At 38.2% G+C, this 20,520-nt stretch overlaps 2 protein-coding genes across 4 annotated transcripts; one reads left to right on the forward strand and one right to left on the reverse strand.

The window, feature by feature from the left end:
- The first annotated feature begins 134 nt into the window (after positions 1 to 134).
- On the forward strand, positions 135 to 12,108 carry LOC139969770 (apoptosis inhibitor 5-like). Of its 2 annotated transcripts, XR_011793798.1 has the most exons (13): positions 135 to 344; positions 1,785 to 1,946; positions 3,363 to 3,528; positions 4,198 to 4,349; positions 4,723 to 4,863; positions 5,703 to 5,768; positions 6,600 to 6,986; positions 7,618 to 7,808; positions 8,542 to 8,692; positions 9,598 to 9,692; positions 10,216 to 10,385; positions 11,109 to 11,232; positions 11,583 to 12,108. XR_011793798.1 is itself a non-coding variant. In XM_071975023.1 (12 exons), the coding sequence occupies exons 1-12, from the start codon at positions 276 to 278 to the stop codon at positions 11,168 to 11,170; spliced, it is 1,812 nt and encodes a 603-aa protein (XP_071831124.1). In that variant the 5' UTR covers positions 135 to 275; the 3' UTR covers positions 11,171 to 12,108. The 2 variants fall into 2 exon arrangements, 1 of the variants encoding a protein (XP_071831124.1); XM_071975023.1 differs by having other exon boundaries at positions 11,109 to 12,108.
- On the reverse strand, positions 11,752 to 20,519 carry LOC139969771 (uncharacterized). Of its 2 annotated transcripts, none has more exons than XM_071975024.1 (4): positions 20,183 to 20,519; positions 16,873 to 17,014; positions 16,525 to 16,715; positions 11,752 to 15,738 (listed from the first exon to the last, which is right to left on the reverse strand). In XM_071975024.1, exons 1-4 carry the CDS (start codon positions 20,371 to 20,373, stop codon positions 14,460 to 14,462), a joined length of 1,803 nt encoding a protein of 600 aa, XP_071831125.1. In that variant the 5' UTR covers positions 20,374 to 20,519; the 3' UTR covers positions 11,752 to 14,459. The 2 variants fall into 2 exon arrangements, with proteins under 2 accessions (XP_071831125.1, XP_071831126.1); XM_071975025.1 differs by lacking the exon at positions 20,183 to 20,519 and adding an exon at positions 18,786 to 19,120.
- Position 20,520: the final 1 nt, after the last annotated feature.

Here is a 20,520-nt window from a genome sequence, read left to right on the forward strand (position 1 = left end):
GAAATCGAAGTGTCCTTTCGTCCTTGTCTGTGTGTAAGTGGCTGCTTCTAATGACTGCTAGCTTCCGGCAGGCCACACAAACTTATCGTATCGTATTATTCAATGAGTGTTCTACATGTATCTATTTCTATTGTATGTTCAGCGTGGGCACCACTGGCGCATATATACTGTTTGACTGTGACACAGAAAAGTTAGCGTTACACTAGCGGTATATATTGTCTGTACCCAATATATCTCCAAATTTATGTTTCATTAGACACCCTTTTGACACTCCAATGGCCACCGTGGAACAGCTCTACAAAGATTACGGCATTCTAGCGGATGCTAAGGATAAAGCCGGAGAGGTAACTCAAATCATATAATACGCAGGCAAAATGTAGGCTGCCTAGCTTAGCCTAACGTGTAGGCAAATAACACACTGAGCCTAGGCTAGGCCCAAGCACTGGGCCTAGGCTAGATCAAAATTCAATGTAAGATGAAGTAAGGTTAGGTTATAAACCAAGACTCTTTCTAACTATCATGTGATCAAGTTGTTTTTTTCAAACATCAAATTCAACCTACAATTATCAAGTACTCTAAGAAAAATAGAAGAAGAACCGACATGTAAGTTGTAACATCAAAGTGGCTATTCTTACGACTAGTCGTAACAATAATTCCCTTTTGCGCATGCGCAGTTGCTATTTTTACGACTAGGAGTACTATTTTTACGACCAGTTGTAACAATAATTTCCGGTTAGGTTAGGGTTGGATTGAGGGTAAGAGTTAGGGTTAGAGTTACCCCTACTACATGCGCAGTTGCTTTATTTACTTTTAATTCGCAAGAATTCGCCGATGTCGTAAGAATAGTTTATAAATAGGCCGTGGCTATTCTTACGACTAGTCGTAACAATTATTTATAAACTATTCTTACGACAAAGGCAAATTCAAGCGCAGTAAAGTAAATAAAGCAACTGCGCATGTAGTAGGGGTAACCCTAACTTTAACCCTAAACCCCAATCCTAACACTAACCCTAACCGGAAATTATTGTTACTCCTGGTCGTAAAAAATAGTACTCCTGTCATAAAAATAGCAACTGCGCATGCGTAATCGGAAATTATTCTTACCAACAGTCGTAAGAATAGCCACTTTGTTATAAATAATTGTTACAACTAGTCGTAAGAATAGCCACGGCCTTGTAACATAGGCCTAAATGATATTGATGAGCCCTTGCAGGCTTCTCCCATACTGTGGTCCCTTAATCTTAACCATCGTAAAAATAACTGCCAAGTACTATTATTATTTGTAATATGCCTAATTGTTAGTTGTTAGGCCCTACCCTAACTTTACTCATTAGGCAATACTAGGCTACGTAAAGTTTTCATGGCTCCGGTTAAATGAACACTCTTTCTGTCTAACGTAGAAATCATGTGATCCGTCGTTTTAGCAAATATGCTTTCTTTTTAGTTAGACCTTGGGGAATGCAATGTATTTCTATAGCTAAGTTCTTCATGTAACAACTTCAGGCCATGGTAGAGCCTAGAGGCTTACATGCAAATTGTTTTTATATACTTTGCAAGTAAACACATTTGTTTTCATCTATCTATATCAGTGTCTTATGATACACTACATAATTTTTTCAAACTCCACTTGCAATGTTTATTTGTCGGGTATCAATGGACAGCTGAATAGTTTGCTGGCTTAAGCCTTGTTGCCTAGTATACAGTATGTTAAGGATGTTACCTGGCTTTAGTTCATGTCTCTTTATGTTTTAGTGATGATTTTGCTGTTTTTTTCCCCCCAATAGCATGAATCTGCGTACAACTCTATCTTGTCTGCTGTCGATGGTGGATCTTCAGAGAAACGCCTAGCTGCTCAGTTTATACCAAAGTTCTTCAAGCATTTTCCTTCACTATCAGAAAAAGCCATTCATGCTCAGCTGGACTTATGTGAAGATGAAGATAGTTCTGTAAGTTAAAGTTCTTCAAAGACACATATTTGAAGAATTTCCTCCAAGAAATTTGTTCTACTTTTATTTGTCACGTTTCTTAAATGATGGTGATCATCATGAACATGACAAAAAGTATTGAAATGATCTTAAGTTGCCTATTTGAAATGCTGTAGTCGATGCAATGGAAGATGGTTAGGGCTGTGCCGTTTACACGTGTAAACGTTGAAACCAACGAACTCAGTATAAATGTTTATAATTATCTTCTAATTGTTTAAACATTTGAGTACCGAAATGATCAACACTTGCAATATACTTAAATAGAACAATTACCAACGAGTTAAAACTTGCTTAAATTACAACCCTGAAAATCACGCCATATAGAAACACAAGAAAGTTACAAATATACTTAATCCTGTTTTGAGGATAATTAACGCATAATTCCATGAGGCTAGATGATTAAACGATCACGAACTTACTATGCATCAATGAGGCACTTTTGCTAAATCACGGAAGTGTAAAATTGATTGACAAGTTTAATGCCATTCAATGCATGAAAACTGAGTGACAATTTCAGCAAATAAACAGATGGTTAGGCTAGATTTTAGGCAAACATAGTTTGTCTAATGCACATGTCTTTGTTGTCATCAAGCAGCTAGCTTTGTTAGTCCATAGCATGTGCTTTGCTCTCGTTATAGCTACTGTATAAGTTTGTGATTCAAACGTTAATATTGAAAGAATTCGCACAATTATTATTTTTACATTCGCTTATTTCATAGAAGGAAAGACTGACAAGGAAATTAATTGGATCCATAATGGATTATATACAGAATAACTAAAAAAGAATAATCGCAAGTGTCTTTTTCCTAAACATTTATTCCAAATGTGATCGTTTAGCCATCAATTGCTACACAGCCCAAACGTCTGTTTAATTCAATTTGAGTGCTGAAATTGATTGCGGAAAAAACCCGTCTTGGCAACTTTTGACATGCCAGATTTGAAATCAAATTCCGGGAATCTCGCTGCTAATGCGTACCCAGGGGGTGGGGCTGGGGGGTGGGGCCGGGGGTATGACATATGTATTATTGTAGGAAGTTATCATATAGCTTAAAATGAGGGGTAAAATTACTGCACAATATGAAGCAGTGAAAAGTACTTTTTATACTTTTTCTTTTCTTTTTCTACTTCAATCAGGGGTAAAATTGGATTATTGACCCTATGTTTCGTGTAGCTCGATTTTTACGGAAGTCGAGGTCAAACGAACAAAAAATTCAGCCGTTGAAACGTTTAGATCATTAAACATAAATGCACAGCCGTAAAGATCATACATGAAATATATAAACGGTATATAAAATTTCTTGAGTCTTCTGTATCGAGTATTGAGTAAGTAAAAGAAATGCTCTTGACAAGTCTTTCCAACCTCCTTTTTTCTTCCAGATCAGACGACAGGCTATCAAAGAGTTGCCTAACCTTTGTCGAGCCTCGCCAGACAATCACTTCCACATAGCTGATGTCTTAACACAGCTCCTTCAGTCCGATGACCCACAAGACACCAGTACAGTGAACAGCGCCCTCATGGCATTGTTTAAATTAGATGCCGAAAGTAAGTCAATGATATCTAATCAAAGATGGGAAACAATTCAACATATGATAGATAGGTAGATATTTATTCAGCCACTGATCATAAAAATACAAATTGGGTAAAAACAAAATGCTTGACATTGTTAATGGTGTGAAACATTACATGGAAAGTAGCTTGGCAGCATGCGGATGGAATGCGGTGGTGTCGCAAATAGTTTTATGTGAAGCTAACGTAGTGAACATGCTGGGGGTTACATTGCCTGTGTTTTGGCTTCAGATTGGTAGTTGTTGATAATACTGTACATTGTTAAGTTACCAGATGCCTACGCTGCTTATTAATTCATTAAGTGTAAGTGGCCTTAATAACTGCACAGATTCATGGCTATTTACCAATCAGTGACAGAAACAGGAAACCAGCAATAATTGCATGGAATACTTTCATCTTTTTATAAAGCACCTCGTGTGTCACTTGCCAATCGATTTAATCATAAGTCCAGAATTTCTTAAAGCGGTCATCGTGTTACTCGATGTGTAGTAAATGTTCATCCCTTTAGATGACATCGAAGAAAATTGTAGAATGGCTTAATTTGAAAACATGTGTACATAATTGTTGTACTAATTTGACAGGTAAATGTTGCTTTTAATGTCTCATGAGTCTTCTTCACAACCTTTTTATGTTGGTCCATTTTAGACACTCTAGGAGGGCTGTTCAATCAAATTTTAACCGGAGAGGATCTCGTCAGAGACAGAGCGATCAAGTTTCTAAGCAACCGGATTAAGACATTCCCAGAAGATATTACAACTCCACAGGTTGAGGAAGTACTAATACAAAAGTGTAAAGAGGTAGATTTTTCCCTTTCTTCCCTGATTTCATTAATATTAATTTCATTCATATGATATTTGTGATAATTGATTTTGCTCGTTAGTGGTACAAAAATCTACCTAAGGTAGTGTTGTTGTTGCAAGAGTAATTCCTGAAAACCTCCATATGTGTTATTTACCTATCAGGAATTGTTTTCACCTCCATTCCCCCTCCCCCCCACCCTCCCCTCCTGACAGAAGCACAAAGGAAATTCTGTATAATGGAATGTGTAAAAACTCAAGTGCTATGATTGGTTTAATCAATGACTGGCCCACATATCATACTTATAGTATCCGGATCAAGTTTTGGTCTTGAAATTGTTTTCATTATCGTAATCGTTTTTCCATTTTATAGGTCTTATCCGACGTCACTGGAGAAGAATTCATATCTTTTATGAAGATTCTGTCTGGAACCAAAACGATGCAATCACTCCAGGGGAGGCAACAGTTGGTTGAGCTTGTTGTCGAACAGGCCGATTTCCAGAGTGACTTCATCGTAAGTTATTCTGCATTTCATAAGAGGAGACGTGTAAGCTTGAAATACCCTGTTTCCCGGGTTGTTCAGAATAATTCAATACTTACTCGGTCGGTGCAGGATGCAATGATAAATGTTATATGCAAGCAGTGATGCAGTCGAAGGTGCTACTCATTGAGGTCTGATATGAACCCAGATCCTGGTCGTGTTTTGCCTACAATTGTGGAGCAATAATTTGGAAGAAACCTTCCACCTAGATTCCCTTAAATGAATTGCTTTGGAACCCTTTTCCCAGAAGAATTTTTATTGCAGGTGTCCAACTTATTGCAAGTAAGCAGGCAATGATTGGTCTTGTAACATACATAGTAAGAGTATTTTAATGTGTATCATCCAATACATTTTAGATGTTTTATTTTGTATATTTTGTATTTTTCTTAGGAGTATGAGGGTTATGCAACTAAATCTTGATCAGTCGATTCCTCTCTTGTACTCTTTTGTGAATTCACTATATCAAGCTTAGGAAGTCGAACAATGTCGTAGAGTGTATTCCTAGTTATCGGGGAGGGGAAAGTTGGTGGGAGGGGGAAGTTGGTGGGAGGGGGGAAGTTGGTGGGAGGGGGAAGTTGGTGGGAGGGGGAAGTTGGTGGGAAGTTGGTGGGAGGGGGGAAGTTTGGTGGGAGGGGATGGAAGGCATCTCCTCTGTATTTCCCATCTCCTGTTTTCTCTGCCTGTGTGTCTATAATGAAAATCATATTGGTATTATGTTTCAGTCGTTTTACATTATAGCAGTTCATGTATTTCATTTGGTTGACATACTTTTTTCTTATTTTTCGACTGTTTTTTTGTACTTTTAATTTCAGGCAAGTGAACCAGATCTAGTGGACAGACTCACTCAGTGTCTGAAGCAGGCCGTACCTCTATTTTCAGTAAGTTCTTAATAGTCAGACATGACTTTTTTTTTTGCAGGAAACACGGACTAAATTCAGCTCCACATTATTTTATTACATTTCCGTGGTTTTGTATTTGTCAGACTTCTGTAAATTTTCACACATCTGTGTTTAAAAATTAATAATAATAATAACATAAAACATTGTTTGTGTCACCTGCTTGGGAAAAGAATATCGTCAGAATATTGTCATCATTATCATTGTACATAAATTCAACACAGTGTCGGGATATTGATGGACCGAGAGTTTCACAACATATATAGATATACGTATATATTCATGCGTATACAAATATGCCTGCCAACTCCCCAAAACTAACATTTGCGCGACTAGTACAGACCTACACAGAACATGAAGTTTTTAGGGGCAGCCATCGTATGTAATGCATTGTCCATAATTTGTCATGGTCGAGTTATACGTAGTGCACACGAGCGGGCCTAGACTAGACAGCTCATAGTGTGATCACTAACTATGCCGTGCACTCTTATGCAACTATTAAAGTAAAATAATATCCTTCCTGTATAAGTATAAAATATTATTGTAAAAGCATAAAAGGGATTGTCTGATGTCAGAACCTCGGTGGGTTCAAAAATTTTCCTTACATTTTGCTTGCAGCCAATTTTTGTTGTGCTTCAAACAAATCTTGGATCATCTGCCACTGGAGACTTGTTTTTAATCTTTTGGCATTCAGGCTATATCCACCAAAAGAAATTCTGAACGTTTTTATTTTTTATTTAGTGGTTTCAAAGTTTCTCTTTTTTAATCAGAGATTGCAAAATTTGAAAGCCATCTTCACTTCCTTCCGTCCAGAAAAATGTACCGTCAACGCAATTTGTTCTGTACCTCTGTGAAAAAGTTATTCCCGTCTTGGAAGAGATCAAGCCAGCGGTGACGGAGAAGAAATCAAACGGGGCCAAAGCAGGAGAAACTGAGGAGAAGGAGGAGGAAAAGAAGGAAGGTGAGGAGGAGGAAGCAAAGGGGGAGGGGGACAAGGAGTCACCAGAGGCAGAGGAGAAGGAGGAGAAGGAGAAGAAGAAAGATGAGAAACCAACAGCAGCAGTGGTATCTGCAGAAGAAGGGAAAGAAGACAGGAGTGGTACACACCTGGAAATTCTTAAGTACTTCTCAGAAATGGCGGTGCATTGTGGGGAGGTCTCTGTCGAACCACACATTGTGAATGTGTACAACGGCCTACTGGTGAGTGTTTCAAGGATGATGACACGAGACAGAATCATTATATGTCATTATTCTTAATTTTCTAGAAAAGATTTTTCCAAGGAGAAAACTTTTTCAGGGTCAAAGTGATGTTGGATGTCGTATATGGTTGTTCTGTTTTTTTTATATAGATGATAATTAAGAACTCTTCTTCCTTGAGTCTAGTGCAGTTTATGGAACAATGGATTGACGTCGACATGTTGATTGTCGGTTAGCTATAAAGGTCGGATGATAGCTCTGTATATATAATAATCAGCAGCTAGTTTTACGACACTTGTGCGACCACAAATGTGGGAGAAACCCGCAATGGCTTATGGATTACAACTTACACCGCAGGTGGGTTCCAATTCAACATTTTAACTCAAATTTGGAATCTTTTTCAATTTGGAAAGTCGTTTCAGATGGGGAAAACCGTAGATTGCTCTTGGTTGAATAACCCACTTTACTATGACTGGGCCGGGTATCGAACCCCGAACCTCCTGATTGCTAAGCCTCTTTGCTTCAAAGTGCCACGGCCTTTATTCACTCGGCCACAGCACCTTATCACGTATTTGACATTTGTATATATATTTATATTATATACTGTACCATATCCATTTCTGTTGTTGTGTAGGTATATATGCCTCTCCCACCTCCCGGTACAGAGGACGACACAGAGCAGACGCAGGAGAATGAGGAGGACCCACAGCTACAGTTCTCTGTCGTCGAGTGTCTCATGCATGCATTCCATTGTTTAGTCAGGAAGCAGCCTGACTTCCTGGCAGCTGAGGAAAATGCTGATAGATTGAAAGATTTCAGAATAAGGTTAGTTTGGCACTACTTCAATAAGCAAGACAAATTTGTAAAAAAAAAAAAAAAATCTAGTTCTCACCCTTGGAAAAGCAGGTCCCTTCTAGTTGGTCGTCTGAACAGCAAATCTGGTAGTCAAATTAAATTCTAGCACTAGAGGAGTCTAGGTTTGGTGAAGAAGAGCACCTACTTTGGGTGGATCAGAGGCCCACCACTGTTTTGTATTTTATTTCAATAACTCCAAAGTGATAGAGGGTGATACCGATCCATCAGTTTGGGATACGAATCAATCGAATGTTCGGTACGGATCAGTCGAATGTGCGGTACCGAATAATCGAATGTGCGGTACTGAACAATCGAATGTGCGGTACCGATAAATCGAATAAGCGGTACCGATCATTAAAATGTGCGATACTGATCAATCGAATGTGCTGTACCGATCAATCGAATGTGCGGTACCAATCAATCGAATGTCCACCTATTTGAGGTATTTATTTACAATGCAATTTGAATTATTCAATTTGATGTAAATAACCTCCAAACAAGCCCTCTGGTTCCTCAGGAGCTGTGATCAGAAACTGGTTGTTTCTGATCTCAAAACCCAGGATCCGTTAGTTGCGAATCTGGTTCCTTGTGAACCAAGATCCTATTGTTGTTGAAAGCAGACAAAGTCAAAATGCTGCACTGAGCCTTCTCAAATCTCCATTTTCTCAACAAAGATTTCTTTTTTGTTTTGCTTTTCTCACAGATTGCAGTATTTTGCTAGAGGTGTTCAGAGTTCCATGAAGCAATTGAGGCTAGCTTTGAAAGGAAAAGCAGGAGCGCAACTTAAAACAGAAGAGAATAAAATTAAGGTTGTCGCTCTGAGGATCACATCCAATATCAACACTTTAATCAAGGTAATTCTTCAGACAGTGCATCAATTCAAAGGATATTTAAACATTGAAAGATGTATGATAAATTTATAGCGAGTATCAGATCAACAAGCACCAGAATCGGAGGGTTTCTTCCGTCGTATTGCAGTTACATTTACATTTAGTATCAGATAAGGATGGGAAGGGCAGTGGGTACGAGTCGCAATGGTGTTGGAATTGCAGTTTGTGCAGAAGTTATTATTGTTTACTTTTAGGTTTTCTTAAGTTTGGTATTTTTATATTCCAGGTTTTGGTTCTTTTGTGCAGTCCTCTTGAGCATGTTTTACTTCTACTTTTACTGCTGTTGTTATTACTTTTAGGTTTTCTTATGTTTGGTAATTTTATATTCCAAGATTTGGTTCTTTTGTACAGTGCTCTTGAGCATGTTTTACTTCTACTTTTATTGCTGTTGTTATTACTTTAAGGTTTTCTTAAGTTTGGTAATTTTATATTCAAGGTATTGGTTCTTTTGTACAGTGCTCTTGAGCATGTTTTATTTCATGATAACAGCACTTTAATATATGGTATTTATTATTATTATATATTATTGTGAAATTTGGGGGGTTGGGGATGGGGCCCTGTTGAAAATGTTCCAGTTACTTCCATAAGGTAGTAAACTTTGATCTAATATAAATGTTTTTTTTGGGGGGGGGGGGGAGGTGGTTGAGAGCAGCACTAATGTGATCTGAAGTTTCAAATTGTTAAACATAGGAACTTCAAGAAACTTCATTGGTTTATCTCCCATCCTCTCTAACTTGTTCTGTTGCTGGGATATAGAATACACCAGTACCTCTCCTTTCATAGTCGAGTCGTAACAGGATAAGATGAACACTTCCAGTTCATGGCTGCACCCTTGCTCTCAAGTTCAATGTTTATTTATCGTTTTTCAGGATTTGATGCATAACCCACCATCATACAAGAGCAACATCGTTCTCTCTTGGAAACCAATTCAGAAGCAAGGCGTGGCTACCAGCCCAGAAACAGCGTAAGTATTGCAATGGTTGATGCAGGCGTATACCTATGTTTCATTCGTGGTAATTCTGCAAATGGGAGGAGTGGGGGCTGGTGGTCAGTTATGGCCAAAAGTAAGATATTGTATAAGACTTTGTGAGTATCAAGCCAAACTGAAAATTCATTTCCGTAAGATGATACAAAAGGACAAAGAAAGAAAGGGATTAAGTTGATGGCTCACCCAGTCACTTTTTATTGATAGCTTTGCACACAATAGAAAGAGCAACAGAAAGGTAAAGATGTGTTGGCTTCCTTTGTATATTTGCTAGACCTGCATACCTGTTTAAAATATTTAGATTTAATAGTTTACATCACTAAAATATTGACTTTGCTTTCAGGTTCTTGCTTTTCTTTCCTTTGCTCACTGAATAACATGAGTGGATTGCCTGTCTGTATCTATGTGTGAGTCTGTTAATAGTTTGCAACTCTTTTCATATGAAAATAATAAGATTAGATAAATTGAATGACATCTCTATTTTGTTTAAACTATTTGACAGGAAAAAGAGGCCACACATTACTCCGATAACTTTTGAATCTGACAAAAAAGTTGCTGCTGGCGGCAAGAAATCAAGAGGTACCCCGTACAGTCCTCCAGGAGGAAAATACAGCAACAAAGCTGGCCGAGCACCGACCGGGGGAGACGCTAATTATGGCAACTGGGGATCATGTAAGTGACGTTTTAGTGGACAGTGGGCCACAGGAGGAAAGGATTGGTTGAGGTGCAGTATTTGTGTGTGTGTGGAAGGGGGGGGGGGGGTTAATAATGGGTGGGTAGGCAGTTCATATTGCTGAATAATCAAAATCTGAGCTGAAAAGAATTTAAATTTAAACATTTCCAGAGACTTGCAGCCATAATGTATCTGGCAACACCAGTGTGAATGACATCTTTATTCCAGTTAAACCAGCAATTTGTTTTTATTCTCTGAAATGATTTGCAAATCATTTATCTATTTATGATATTTACAAAGAAAAGAAATTTGCATTCGATTAATTCCAAAAGAAGTCAAGTATTGGTGTCAAGTATATTGGTGAGAAGAGGAAACAGTTTAAGAATGTTTGCTGTGATGACATCACTGATAACTGACTACGTTTGATTATCTGGAGTTGTGAATGGTTTATTTTGGCAATTATTAGTTATGATCAAATAGCCGGGGGTGGAAACTGATAGTTTTGCACATTGACATCCTCCCCTAGAAGAGCGACAATATGTCTGCCTCCAGATAATTCCACATAATGTGTTACCTCTTTCATCAGAACACGCTAGAGAATTGAGTTCAGTAATAAATTTGACAAAGCTCCACCACATTCTAACTACCACCATGGATATTAATGCCATGTTTTCGTTTAAGTATTGAATAATGCATTTTTCAACCTTCATCTTTCTTTGCAGCCAACTATGGCAATTACAACAGGAACAAAGGACGAGGTCGAAATCGCGGACGTTTCTACTGAGATTGTTGGGGAGCACGACAGAGAATTGGAGGCAAATTCAGTCTTAGGTTTCTGGAAAAAAAATAATCCTTCCGGGTTGTTGTTATTTTGCTATTACCAGGCATGAGCTTTTTCCGCGAATTTGCGGAATATCCGTGATTTCTGTTCTACCTCGGGCACAAAAAACTATTATCCTAAACACACTGTAGCATTCGCAAACTGGAGCCTATACCTCAATTTTTGCAAAGTTCTGTGATTTCTTTTTGCCCCAGGCTCATCCCTGTATTACAGTATCATCCGTTTCTGTTCAAGACATTCTGAACATCTCGATCACAGGGGGCTAATCTTCACAATGAATATAAACTGTGTTTGCCGTAGGGTATCCACAGTTAACCATAATAGCATTCATTTATTATTTTTACATTGATTGGACAGAGTGTTAATTAATTTGACAATCTTTTCTAGTAGCATTTTCAGTCTTAAACCAGTGGAAGTTCTAAAACAGTGCTTCTAAATGTATGATGGGTCATTCATATTGTCTCTGGATTTTAGCACGACAACAGCCAAAAATTTTTAAAACTATTTTCCTGCAGGTTTTGTTCTCCCCCACTCTGCACCACAACTATTCACAAAAGAATTAATCACTGCTAAATTAGAGAGCAGTTATATCTCACAGAAGGAATGAGACTGCGATTATTCTGAAGGCTTGACGTTTTGACTCGAGTGACAATTATTATCTGACTTTTCTAGCATATTTGGAGGTAGTATCGGTGACCATAACTTACAATCTCTTTTATCCTCTTATTTTATTTAACCTTAAAAGGAATGTCATAATCTAGATCTGTTTTTTTCTTCTTTTCTACTATCATTTTGACCCCGTGTAAATAAAACTACTAGGATACATGAATGTGAGATGTTCAACAAAGTTCGGTAAAAAAAAAATTTACAAAAATGACAAACTATTACTTGTTGTTATTTTTTGGTTCTTGTTTCATTTTGACTCTATAAATTTCATTTTTTTTTTTAAATTTTTCATACCATACATATGGTTTGGTGAATGAATGACTTGCTGTGAATTGTAATGGAAACAAAAGCACTTCGTAATTGCATGAAAAACCTGCAAGCAGCTAAGTAGCAAATCTGGGAATAGAAAGATTTCACAGCATGTATCCCTCTCTGGATGATAGCACTTAATTATCATAGTTTGGCTTAAAGGGTGTGAAGACTCCCGAAAAAAAGAAACGTCTAATGCTGGTAATCTGACTTAGTTTCGAATGAGTTGTAACAGAAGTGTAAGACACCACCATCGATCCCAGAAAATACACGCACAGCTTGCTACCGTCTGTAATTAGACACTAGTGTACGGTCAGTACATACAGCTGCAGTCAATACCCACAGTACAGTGTACAAACAATACAGAGATGGACATCTCAGGCCAGCTAAAGATAACAAGGTATCACGTTTCATTACTGTCTGGATTTTGTAGCGACAAGAGAAAAACTTCACTTGCAAGCAACGGAAAGTGAACTTTTTAAAGATGGCGTCACGCTGTTCGGGGCGAGTCTTCAATGCCTTTAATATATCCCATAGAAAGTACATTTCCATGCACAACAGAACACCGTTTCTATGCATATCCTTCACAAGGAAGAACATCTTTGGATATTTATATAATATATAATAATGCCAGCTTAACTGCCTTTCTTTATACAAACTTACTTAATGATGATTTGTAAAGAACTTTTATCTAAAAGATCTTAAAAATTGCAAGATATGAAGGAATCTTGTTGCAATTCTGTTGCGTAATGTCAATGATTTTGTGTTGTTTTCTCAATCAGTACATGATTTTCATTTTTTAAGTGTTACACATTTAGAATATCACTACCAATGAGGAGTAATAGATCAAATTTGAACGGGAGAGGTGGTACATCTTGTGGACAATTGATGAGACCGTTCTCCTTACAAATATCGATCGAACAAAAATTCCAGAATTTTGAGATAGTAACTTATTTCTTTTCAGTTTAACATCTTTCCAAATCCAATGACAGGAAATACAAATTATAACTTAATATTCTTCAACATTCTGAAAGGTTTGACCCACTGTTAGGGAAGATCAAGTTATCGACCAACTATAAGACGAGTGCCGTAATAAAACGACGCTCTTTCAGTGTACAACCGATGCAGGATAAAATGGAGATATGTCTTGTAATCTTTTATAACTTATAACTGTGCAGTTCGATGCAACCATAAACAATCCTGAACAAAGTCATCAATCAATTCCAACTTTATTTACCCCTTTACCCACTTTACATTAATTTTGTTTTGCTGGTCCCACTGCATATTCCAGAACTTCATTTCTTGTAACATACTGTATTTATTTCATGTAAAACTTGATCAAGCGATATTCCCAGGCATAAGTGACCCCTCACTACATCCTGTTATTGTAATTGTAGAACTTCATGAGTGTAACTAATACTAATTGCCTCTGGCCCCCCCCTACCCCCCCACCTTCATCTTCCTCTGGCGGTATGTTTATTTATAGACACCTGTTGTATAATTATTATTGTATAGCAGTGAGTGACCAGGCACTTTGAATACACAAGTCAAAGTAACAACAACATCCCAGCTCTTATTTCCTCTCTAGAGTCTTGGGTATCAAGTTGATTAAAATTCTACTTCCTCCTGTCATCCTCCTTACATTAGTGGTGTCTTTAAAGGGTGTGAAGACTCGCGCACAAAGAAACGTCTAATGCCGGTAATCTGACCTAGTTTCGAATGAGGTGTAACAGAAGTGTAAGACACCACCATCGATCCCAGAAAATAAACACACAGCTTGCTACCGTCGGTAATTACACTAGTGTACAGTCAGTACATACAGCTACGGTCAATACCCACAACACAGTGTATATAGCAGCGATGGACATCTCAGGTTTAGATAAAAGATAACAAGGTATATGTTTCATTACTGTCTGCATTTTGTAGCGACACAAACAAAACGTCACTTGCAAGCAACAGAAAGTTAACTTTTTCAGATGGGGCAGTTTGGGGTGAGTCTTCAATGCCTTTAATTGAGGATCTGTTTCAGACGAACAGTAACTCCTTGTTTCGAAGTAGTGTTAATAAAGAATGTAATTCTAATTCCCTCTTTCACCATGGCTTGAGGGTATCTGCACAAATTGAGATGATGGAAGAAAATTTTTTCTCCAGTTGATCTTATTTTTTTATGCGGCGAATATTTCGTTTACGTTTCAGCCAAATCCAGATTGAGAGACAGTGCATCCCTTAAGGTAACATCATGCACACTTTCGTTTTTTTAGTGTTTAATCTTTTTTCTTTTGATAGATGATGTATTTCCTGTGCTTGCATAATCTACACTACCTGAATCAAATTGTCCCTCAACAGGTAACCTCTCCTGTTTCCTCTTCCTTGTTTTCTTTTTTTGAATTAACTCGTCAATTTCATCCGGAGAAGGCAGATCTAAGTCATGTTCGACTACTTCCATTATTTCACTTTGTTTTCTCTCCTTCCTGTGTTTTCGTCTGTTCTCTCCTGTGTTTTCGTTGAAAGTTTCCGTGATGCTCGCAACATCCACATCTGATGACCCTGAATTTTTGTCTATTTGTCTCTTCTGTTTCTTCTTGTGTTTTCTTCCATGTCCCTTTGACCCATCATCATTGATGATGGCATCTCCACGTTCCTTGGGTCCATCTTCCATTGTCTCGCTTCCTTCTTTACCCTCGTCAGATAAGCCGACAGAGCCCGGATCATCCAAATCTGATGACCTTGAACTTTTGTTTGCTTGTCTCTTCTGTTTCTTCTTGTGTTTTGCTCCATGTCCCTTTGACCAATCATCATTGATGATGGCATCTCCGGGTTCCTTGGGTCCATCTTCGTTTGTTTCGCTTCCTTCTTTACCCTTGTCAGATAAGCCGACAGAGCCCGGATCATCCACATCTGATGACCTTGAACTTTTGTTTGTTAATCTCTTCTGTTTCTTCTTGTGTTTTGTTCCATGTCTCCTATCATCATTGATGATGGCATCTCCGGGTTCCTTGGGTCCATCTTCGTTTGTTTCGCTTCCTTCTTTACCCTCGTCAGATAAGCCGACAGAGCCCGGATCATCCACATCTGATGACCTTGAACTTTTGTTTGTTAATCTCTTCTGTTTCTTCTTGTGTTTTGTTCCATGTCTCCTATCATCATTGATGATGGCATCTTCAGGTTCCTTGGGTCCATCTTCCATTGTCTCGCTTCCTTCTTTACCCTCGTCAGATAAGCCGACAGAGCCCGGATCATCCAAATCTGATGACCTTGAACTTTTGTTTGCTTGTCTCTTCTGTTTCTTCTTGTGTTTTGTTGCATGTTCCTTTGACCAATCATCATTGATGATGGCATCTCCGGGTTCCTTGGGTCCATCTTTATATGTCTCGCTTCCTTCTTTACCCTCGTCAGATAAGCCGACAGAGCCTGGATCAGCCGTATCTGATGACCTTGAACTTTTGTTTTTTTGTCTCTTCTGTTTCTTCTTGTGTTTTGCTCCATGTCCCTTTGACCCATCATCATTGATGCAGAGTTCTTGAAGGGTGTTCAAACTGAACATTTAAAAGATAAAACAATAACTATTACCAACTTATTAACAGAACATGTGGACTAAAAGTAGAGGAGAGGGGGGGGGGGGGTGGAGGTGGGGTTGGCATTCCGAAAATTGCTCGAAATGACTATCATATATTAAAAGCATAGATATAAAAGGATATTACAGAGGAAGATTCAATTTTGACTCATGAGAGGAAAAGATATACAAAATATCCTTTATTGAATTTTCGGGATATTTTTCGACAGTAATTTCAAACTTGAAATTGTCACAATATGTGAAACAGTTGAAATTGAAAGCCAATCAGGTGTGATGCGATAGTTTTCATACCCTGAAACAAAATGCACGGTTTCTCCTTATGCCATCACTTTATTGTTTTTTGAATTTGGATTGGACAAGGATCCAACATTGCTTTTGGGGGATGTGATGTGAAGTTATCAATTCCTCAATGACTGTAGTGTTATTGCATATCAACTTTGAAGAAAAAACATCAGATGAAGACTTTTCAAGAGAGACATGAAAACAAATTTGTCAGTGTGTGCATCAATAACATTAACACCTGTTTCATTAAGTTCACTTTTGGTACAAAACAATGTCAAGTTAAAATGTTGTTATCTTGAAAAAGAAATACGTAGCAACTAAATGCAAATTTCACTTGGATGAGTAGAATATGTTTCTCTTTCATCACCCCCCCCCCCACACCCACCAAAAAAAAGGAAGAAGAATTTCCTCTGAATTCTGCTCTCACTTTAATATTCCATTGAATAACAACTTTCTATAAAATCACCTGTCCTCTGTTAACTCTGCAGATAATCCAAGCATGCCCTTCTGATATTCTACTTTCTTCAACCTACAGACAAGTTCCAGGCCTTTGGGATCATGGAGGTCAAAGTTTATGTCTGGTAGCTCTACTGTTATGTTAATTATCTTGTGAGTCAAGCAACTGATGTGTGCCGCTGACACTTCATTAATCTTGCACTAAAAAATGGAAAGCAGAAATAATGTTAGTATGAACATACATGTCATGTAACTAGAGGTTCAAGTGTTCCACTACAGAAACTCACCCATTTTAAAATTGAATGTGAGATAAAAGAAAAACATACAAGGTTTCTGCAAATTTCACAAGTTGACCTACCTTAAGCAAAGAACCAGGGACTACTCTAAAGATGACAGCATCATACCGCACATCCATGTGCATGTCGACATCGTCGTAGAGAAGAACAGCATTCCTCTGTGTTAACTTGATGTTGCTGTAAGCGAGCAAAATGCCATCCACACTGAGAAATAAAATAAAAAAGAGCTACCATCACTATTTGTGTTGCCAGCATATCAGAGAGGCCCATGGTCTTTCTGGGATTATCACTTTATCTTTGGTGAATTTTCTAGGTAGTCTTTCAATGTAGGTGGATAAAATCATATATAAAAAAATTAAAATAATTTAACCACACAAAAACTATATCCAATACAAGAATATTAGCTAGGTATTGTATCACTGATCATAGATTATATCTTACTGTAGCTGTTTTGTAGTACCCATGATGATACTGAATGCCCAGAGGTTTATGATATCAGCAAAATTCATTAGTTTCAATATAGAAATACAAAATGTTTATACCATTTTTGCCCTGGAATGTATTTCTATTACATGAAGCAGAAATGTTGAACACATATTGATCATACTGTATATTTAGTTCTTTACATAGCCAAATTTTCAACAATTCTGAAATGGAGGGTAACCGACACTTTGTAAAGAGGCATGAGCTTAAGGAGGGGCATAATGCTAATGCTAATATATCCTGGGTGGGTAAACATAATGCTGGCATAGATGGCAGGAGTCCGTACAATTTATTGCAGTTGAAGGGTTAGGAAATCTATTTACTTTTATGAAGAGTAGTTGTATTGTATTGCATGCCACTGTATGAGATGTTTTAAAGTAATATTATGTAACCTGCACTTTCACTGCTGTAGGTGGCATACCCCTATTAGAGTCTGTATCAATCCGCCCGAATGTTCCCCTCCAGGAAAAGTGCCAGAGTGCAGTAGGAGAACATCTTTTTTGATATGTTATCAATCAGGATCTGTTTATTTGTGGCTTGCATGTGGAAGAGCATGAATGGAAGTATATACATGTGGTGTAAAAATTGGGTCAATTGAGGCAATTTTAGACCCCTTTAGGCCTCCCAGATGCAGCGTATGAAAATTTGTTTACTACTGAGTGTAGAGGATTGTTTACAAGTGACAAAAACTTCAGGCTCTGATAGCAAAAAATCTGCATGGTCATGATACAGGAAATTGATGGTGCCGTGAAAGGCCAACTTGTCAGCTATCCAGTGATGGGTAGTGTTTAGCTAGTTAGGATTAACTTCTATCTAGCCTCAGAGACCATATTACTTTTTTGATTTAGTATGTAATCAATGGGACTTTTAATGGGAGTATGCTACCTGTAGTGATGAACAGAATGAAGAAAATACAGTCAGTAAAGCATAGACCTTCAAACTGTGTACTTCTCATTGCTTTTCCTTCCATCTCTCACTACTCTACACAGTAGTCTGCACTGTTCGGAAGGGCGGGGGGGGGGTACTAAATTAGTACCTACTGGGTAAATAGCCAAATGATTTCGTAAATTGTTAATTGGTAATGCTTTCCAATATTCTAATGGGAAGTGAGGCAAATAGTAGGTTATAAAATGATTGGAAATAAAAAGTCCAGCCTCCAGGTATGTGGCAAGCATTTTCAATTAATATTTTGTGCTAGAATGAGCTGGCCCTTGTTTAATTAAATCCATCCAACAAATGATTTGATTGATAATTTGTTATTTATAATTATATTGGATAAGCAGGCTGTTGTGTTGGACAATCATTTAACTCTAGCTGTGACTAGTGTTACTACTAATGTTTGGCAGCATTTATATTCAGTCAGTCGTTCTATGCAGGTATTACACCACAATTAGAATAGATAAACGTCCGCCTGAGAGGTTAACCGTCGGAAAGTAGCCCCAAAGGGCCAAAGTAACCTATACTGTACTGTATTGATTTTTTGGGCATTTACCGGCCATTCTTTTTGATGCGTGGATGTTGAAGAGGATGAAATGAACTACTGATGGTCTAAAAATCTGGAGGACTGAAGGTGATTTACAGTGTTTTGAGATAATCCTGGGTGAAGCAAGACGATTCGGCAGCGGCAGATGGGTTGGGGAGCACTATGATAAACTTTGAGCTATTCGAGCTCAAAATCTAATCCATCATGGTGGCAGAAGTTGAATGGTTTATGATAGCCCAAGCCATTAGCTATCATATGGTGGGTAAGGCATGTCAGTTGAAAATCTCTATCTATGCTCTATCAGCCTTGGAAAGTGACGAGTTTAGTGTGTAAGTCAATGGGAGCAATTAATTGGGGTGTGATACCTGTACTATAGTACAACAACGAGGTAAATGAATCTGGAGAAACTATCACACAGTAAATAAGCGCATACGCGCGTACCATGTATGGAGGGTCATGTGATGTGTTCCAGGGTGGTACTTTTATACTACTCTCCCTATTACGCATGATGATTTCACCCAACTAGTACGTAAATGAGTTTGCGCGCTTAGAGCAGCAGACGACAACCGTTACCTAGCAATAACCGTGCCTGTAGCCTGTAGCCGTTGTAGTACAACAACGAGGTATATGAATCTGGAGGATTCATGTCAATTGGGTGCGCGCGTACCATGTATGGAGGGTCATGTGATGTGTTCCAGGGTGGTACTGTACTGATATTTCTCTGTAGCAGTTCGAGAACAGTGTTAGTGACTTCGTGAAAGATTGGTCGGTTCGGACATGGGAACTAGCGGCATAAGAAGGTACTGGTACTTCAGGCCTACGAAATAGTGCTAATATGCTAACGTTCAACCTTATTCTCTTGAATGAAGGCAGGCTTTCTACATAATCTTACTTATTAATACAGCTCTAGGGGCAAGCTGTGTCTCATATGGCCTAACGTTATTACTACACGCTATAAGTGAGTGTAGAAATGGGAAATGTGGGGAAATGTTTAGTTCAGTGCAACCACGGAATTCTCCATGGAACAGAGCCTAATGCTGTTCGACGGGAATATAGCTATCACGTTAGGCTACAGGCACGGTTATTGCTAGGTAACGGTTGTCGTCTGCTGCTCTAAGCGCGCAAACTCATTTACGTACTAGTTGGGTGAAATCATCATGCGTAATAGGGAGAGTAGTATATTAGTACCACCCTGGAACACATCACATGACCCTCCATACATGGTACGCGTGTATTTACTGTGTGATAGTTTCTCCAGATTCATTTACCTCGTTGTAGTACAAGTACAAGGCGTATATTAGTAGCTGTTTCGCGATAATTACAAGTGCGCGTGTGTCCAATAATTTACATGATGAATTGTAATGATGAATTGTAACAATTATAAAAAATGGTTGTTAATTCCTTACTTGTTGTTATAGCGGCCCAAAAGCTTCCTAAGAATTTCTTTTACTCCGGTTTTTATGTTCCCAACGTAACGAGGTGGTAGACTTAGGTGATGGACATGCTCACTAATGACAACACAGCCACTAAGAGGATCTTGAGCAAGCTTTACGGCTTCGTTAAATTGCATGTCTTCACGTGGTTCGCGAATCAACATCAAACTGGAGGGACGAAAATATCACTTATCTACGAATCCTACCAGGCTAATTTGGGGTTATGTTGTACGCTTTATTTCAAAATCCTATTTCTAATCTGACGATCGTGTAGTGCTTGTGTGTACAAGCATGGCACCGTGAATTAGACT

This window comes from Apostichopus japonicus, chromosome 7 (assembly GCF_037975245.1).
Source record: "Apostichopus japonicus isolate 1M-3 chromosome 7, ASM3797524v1, whole genome shotgun sequence".
In the NCBI taxonomy this organism is placed as follows: domain Eukaryota; kingdom Metazoa; phylum Echinodermata; class Holothuroidea; order Aspidochirotida; family Stichopodidae; genus Apostichopus; species Apostichopus japonicus.

Bases quoted from the DNA above. Each gene is read 5' to 3' on its own strand.
- LOC139969770 (XM_071975023.1), top strand. From the start codon at position 276: ATGGCCACCGTGGAACAGCTCTACAAAGATTACGGCATTCTAGCGGAT. The intron at 5,769-6,599 runs GTAAGTTCTTAA...CCTTCCGTCCAG, and splicing joins AGGCCGTACCTCTATTTTCA to AAAAATGTACCGTCAACGCA. The intron at 10,386-11,108 runs GTAAGTGACGTT...CTTTCTTTGCAG, and splicing joins TTATGGCAACTGGGGATCAT to CCAACTATGGCAATTACAAC.
- LOC139969771 (XM_071975024.1), bottom strand. From the start codon at position 20,373: ATGTTGATTCGCGAACCACGTGAAGACATGCAATTTAACGAAGCCGTA. The intron at 17,015-20,182 runs GTAAGGAATTAA...TTTATTTCTCAG, and splicing joins TTGGGCCGCTATAACAACAA to TGTGGATGGCATTTTGCTCG. The intron at 15,739-16,524 runs GTGATTTTATAG...TTAAATGTTCAG, and splicing joins GCAGAGTTAACAGAGGACAG to TTTGAACACCCTTCAAGAAC.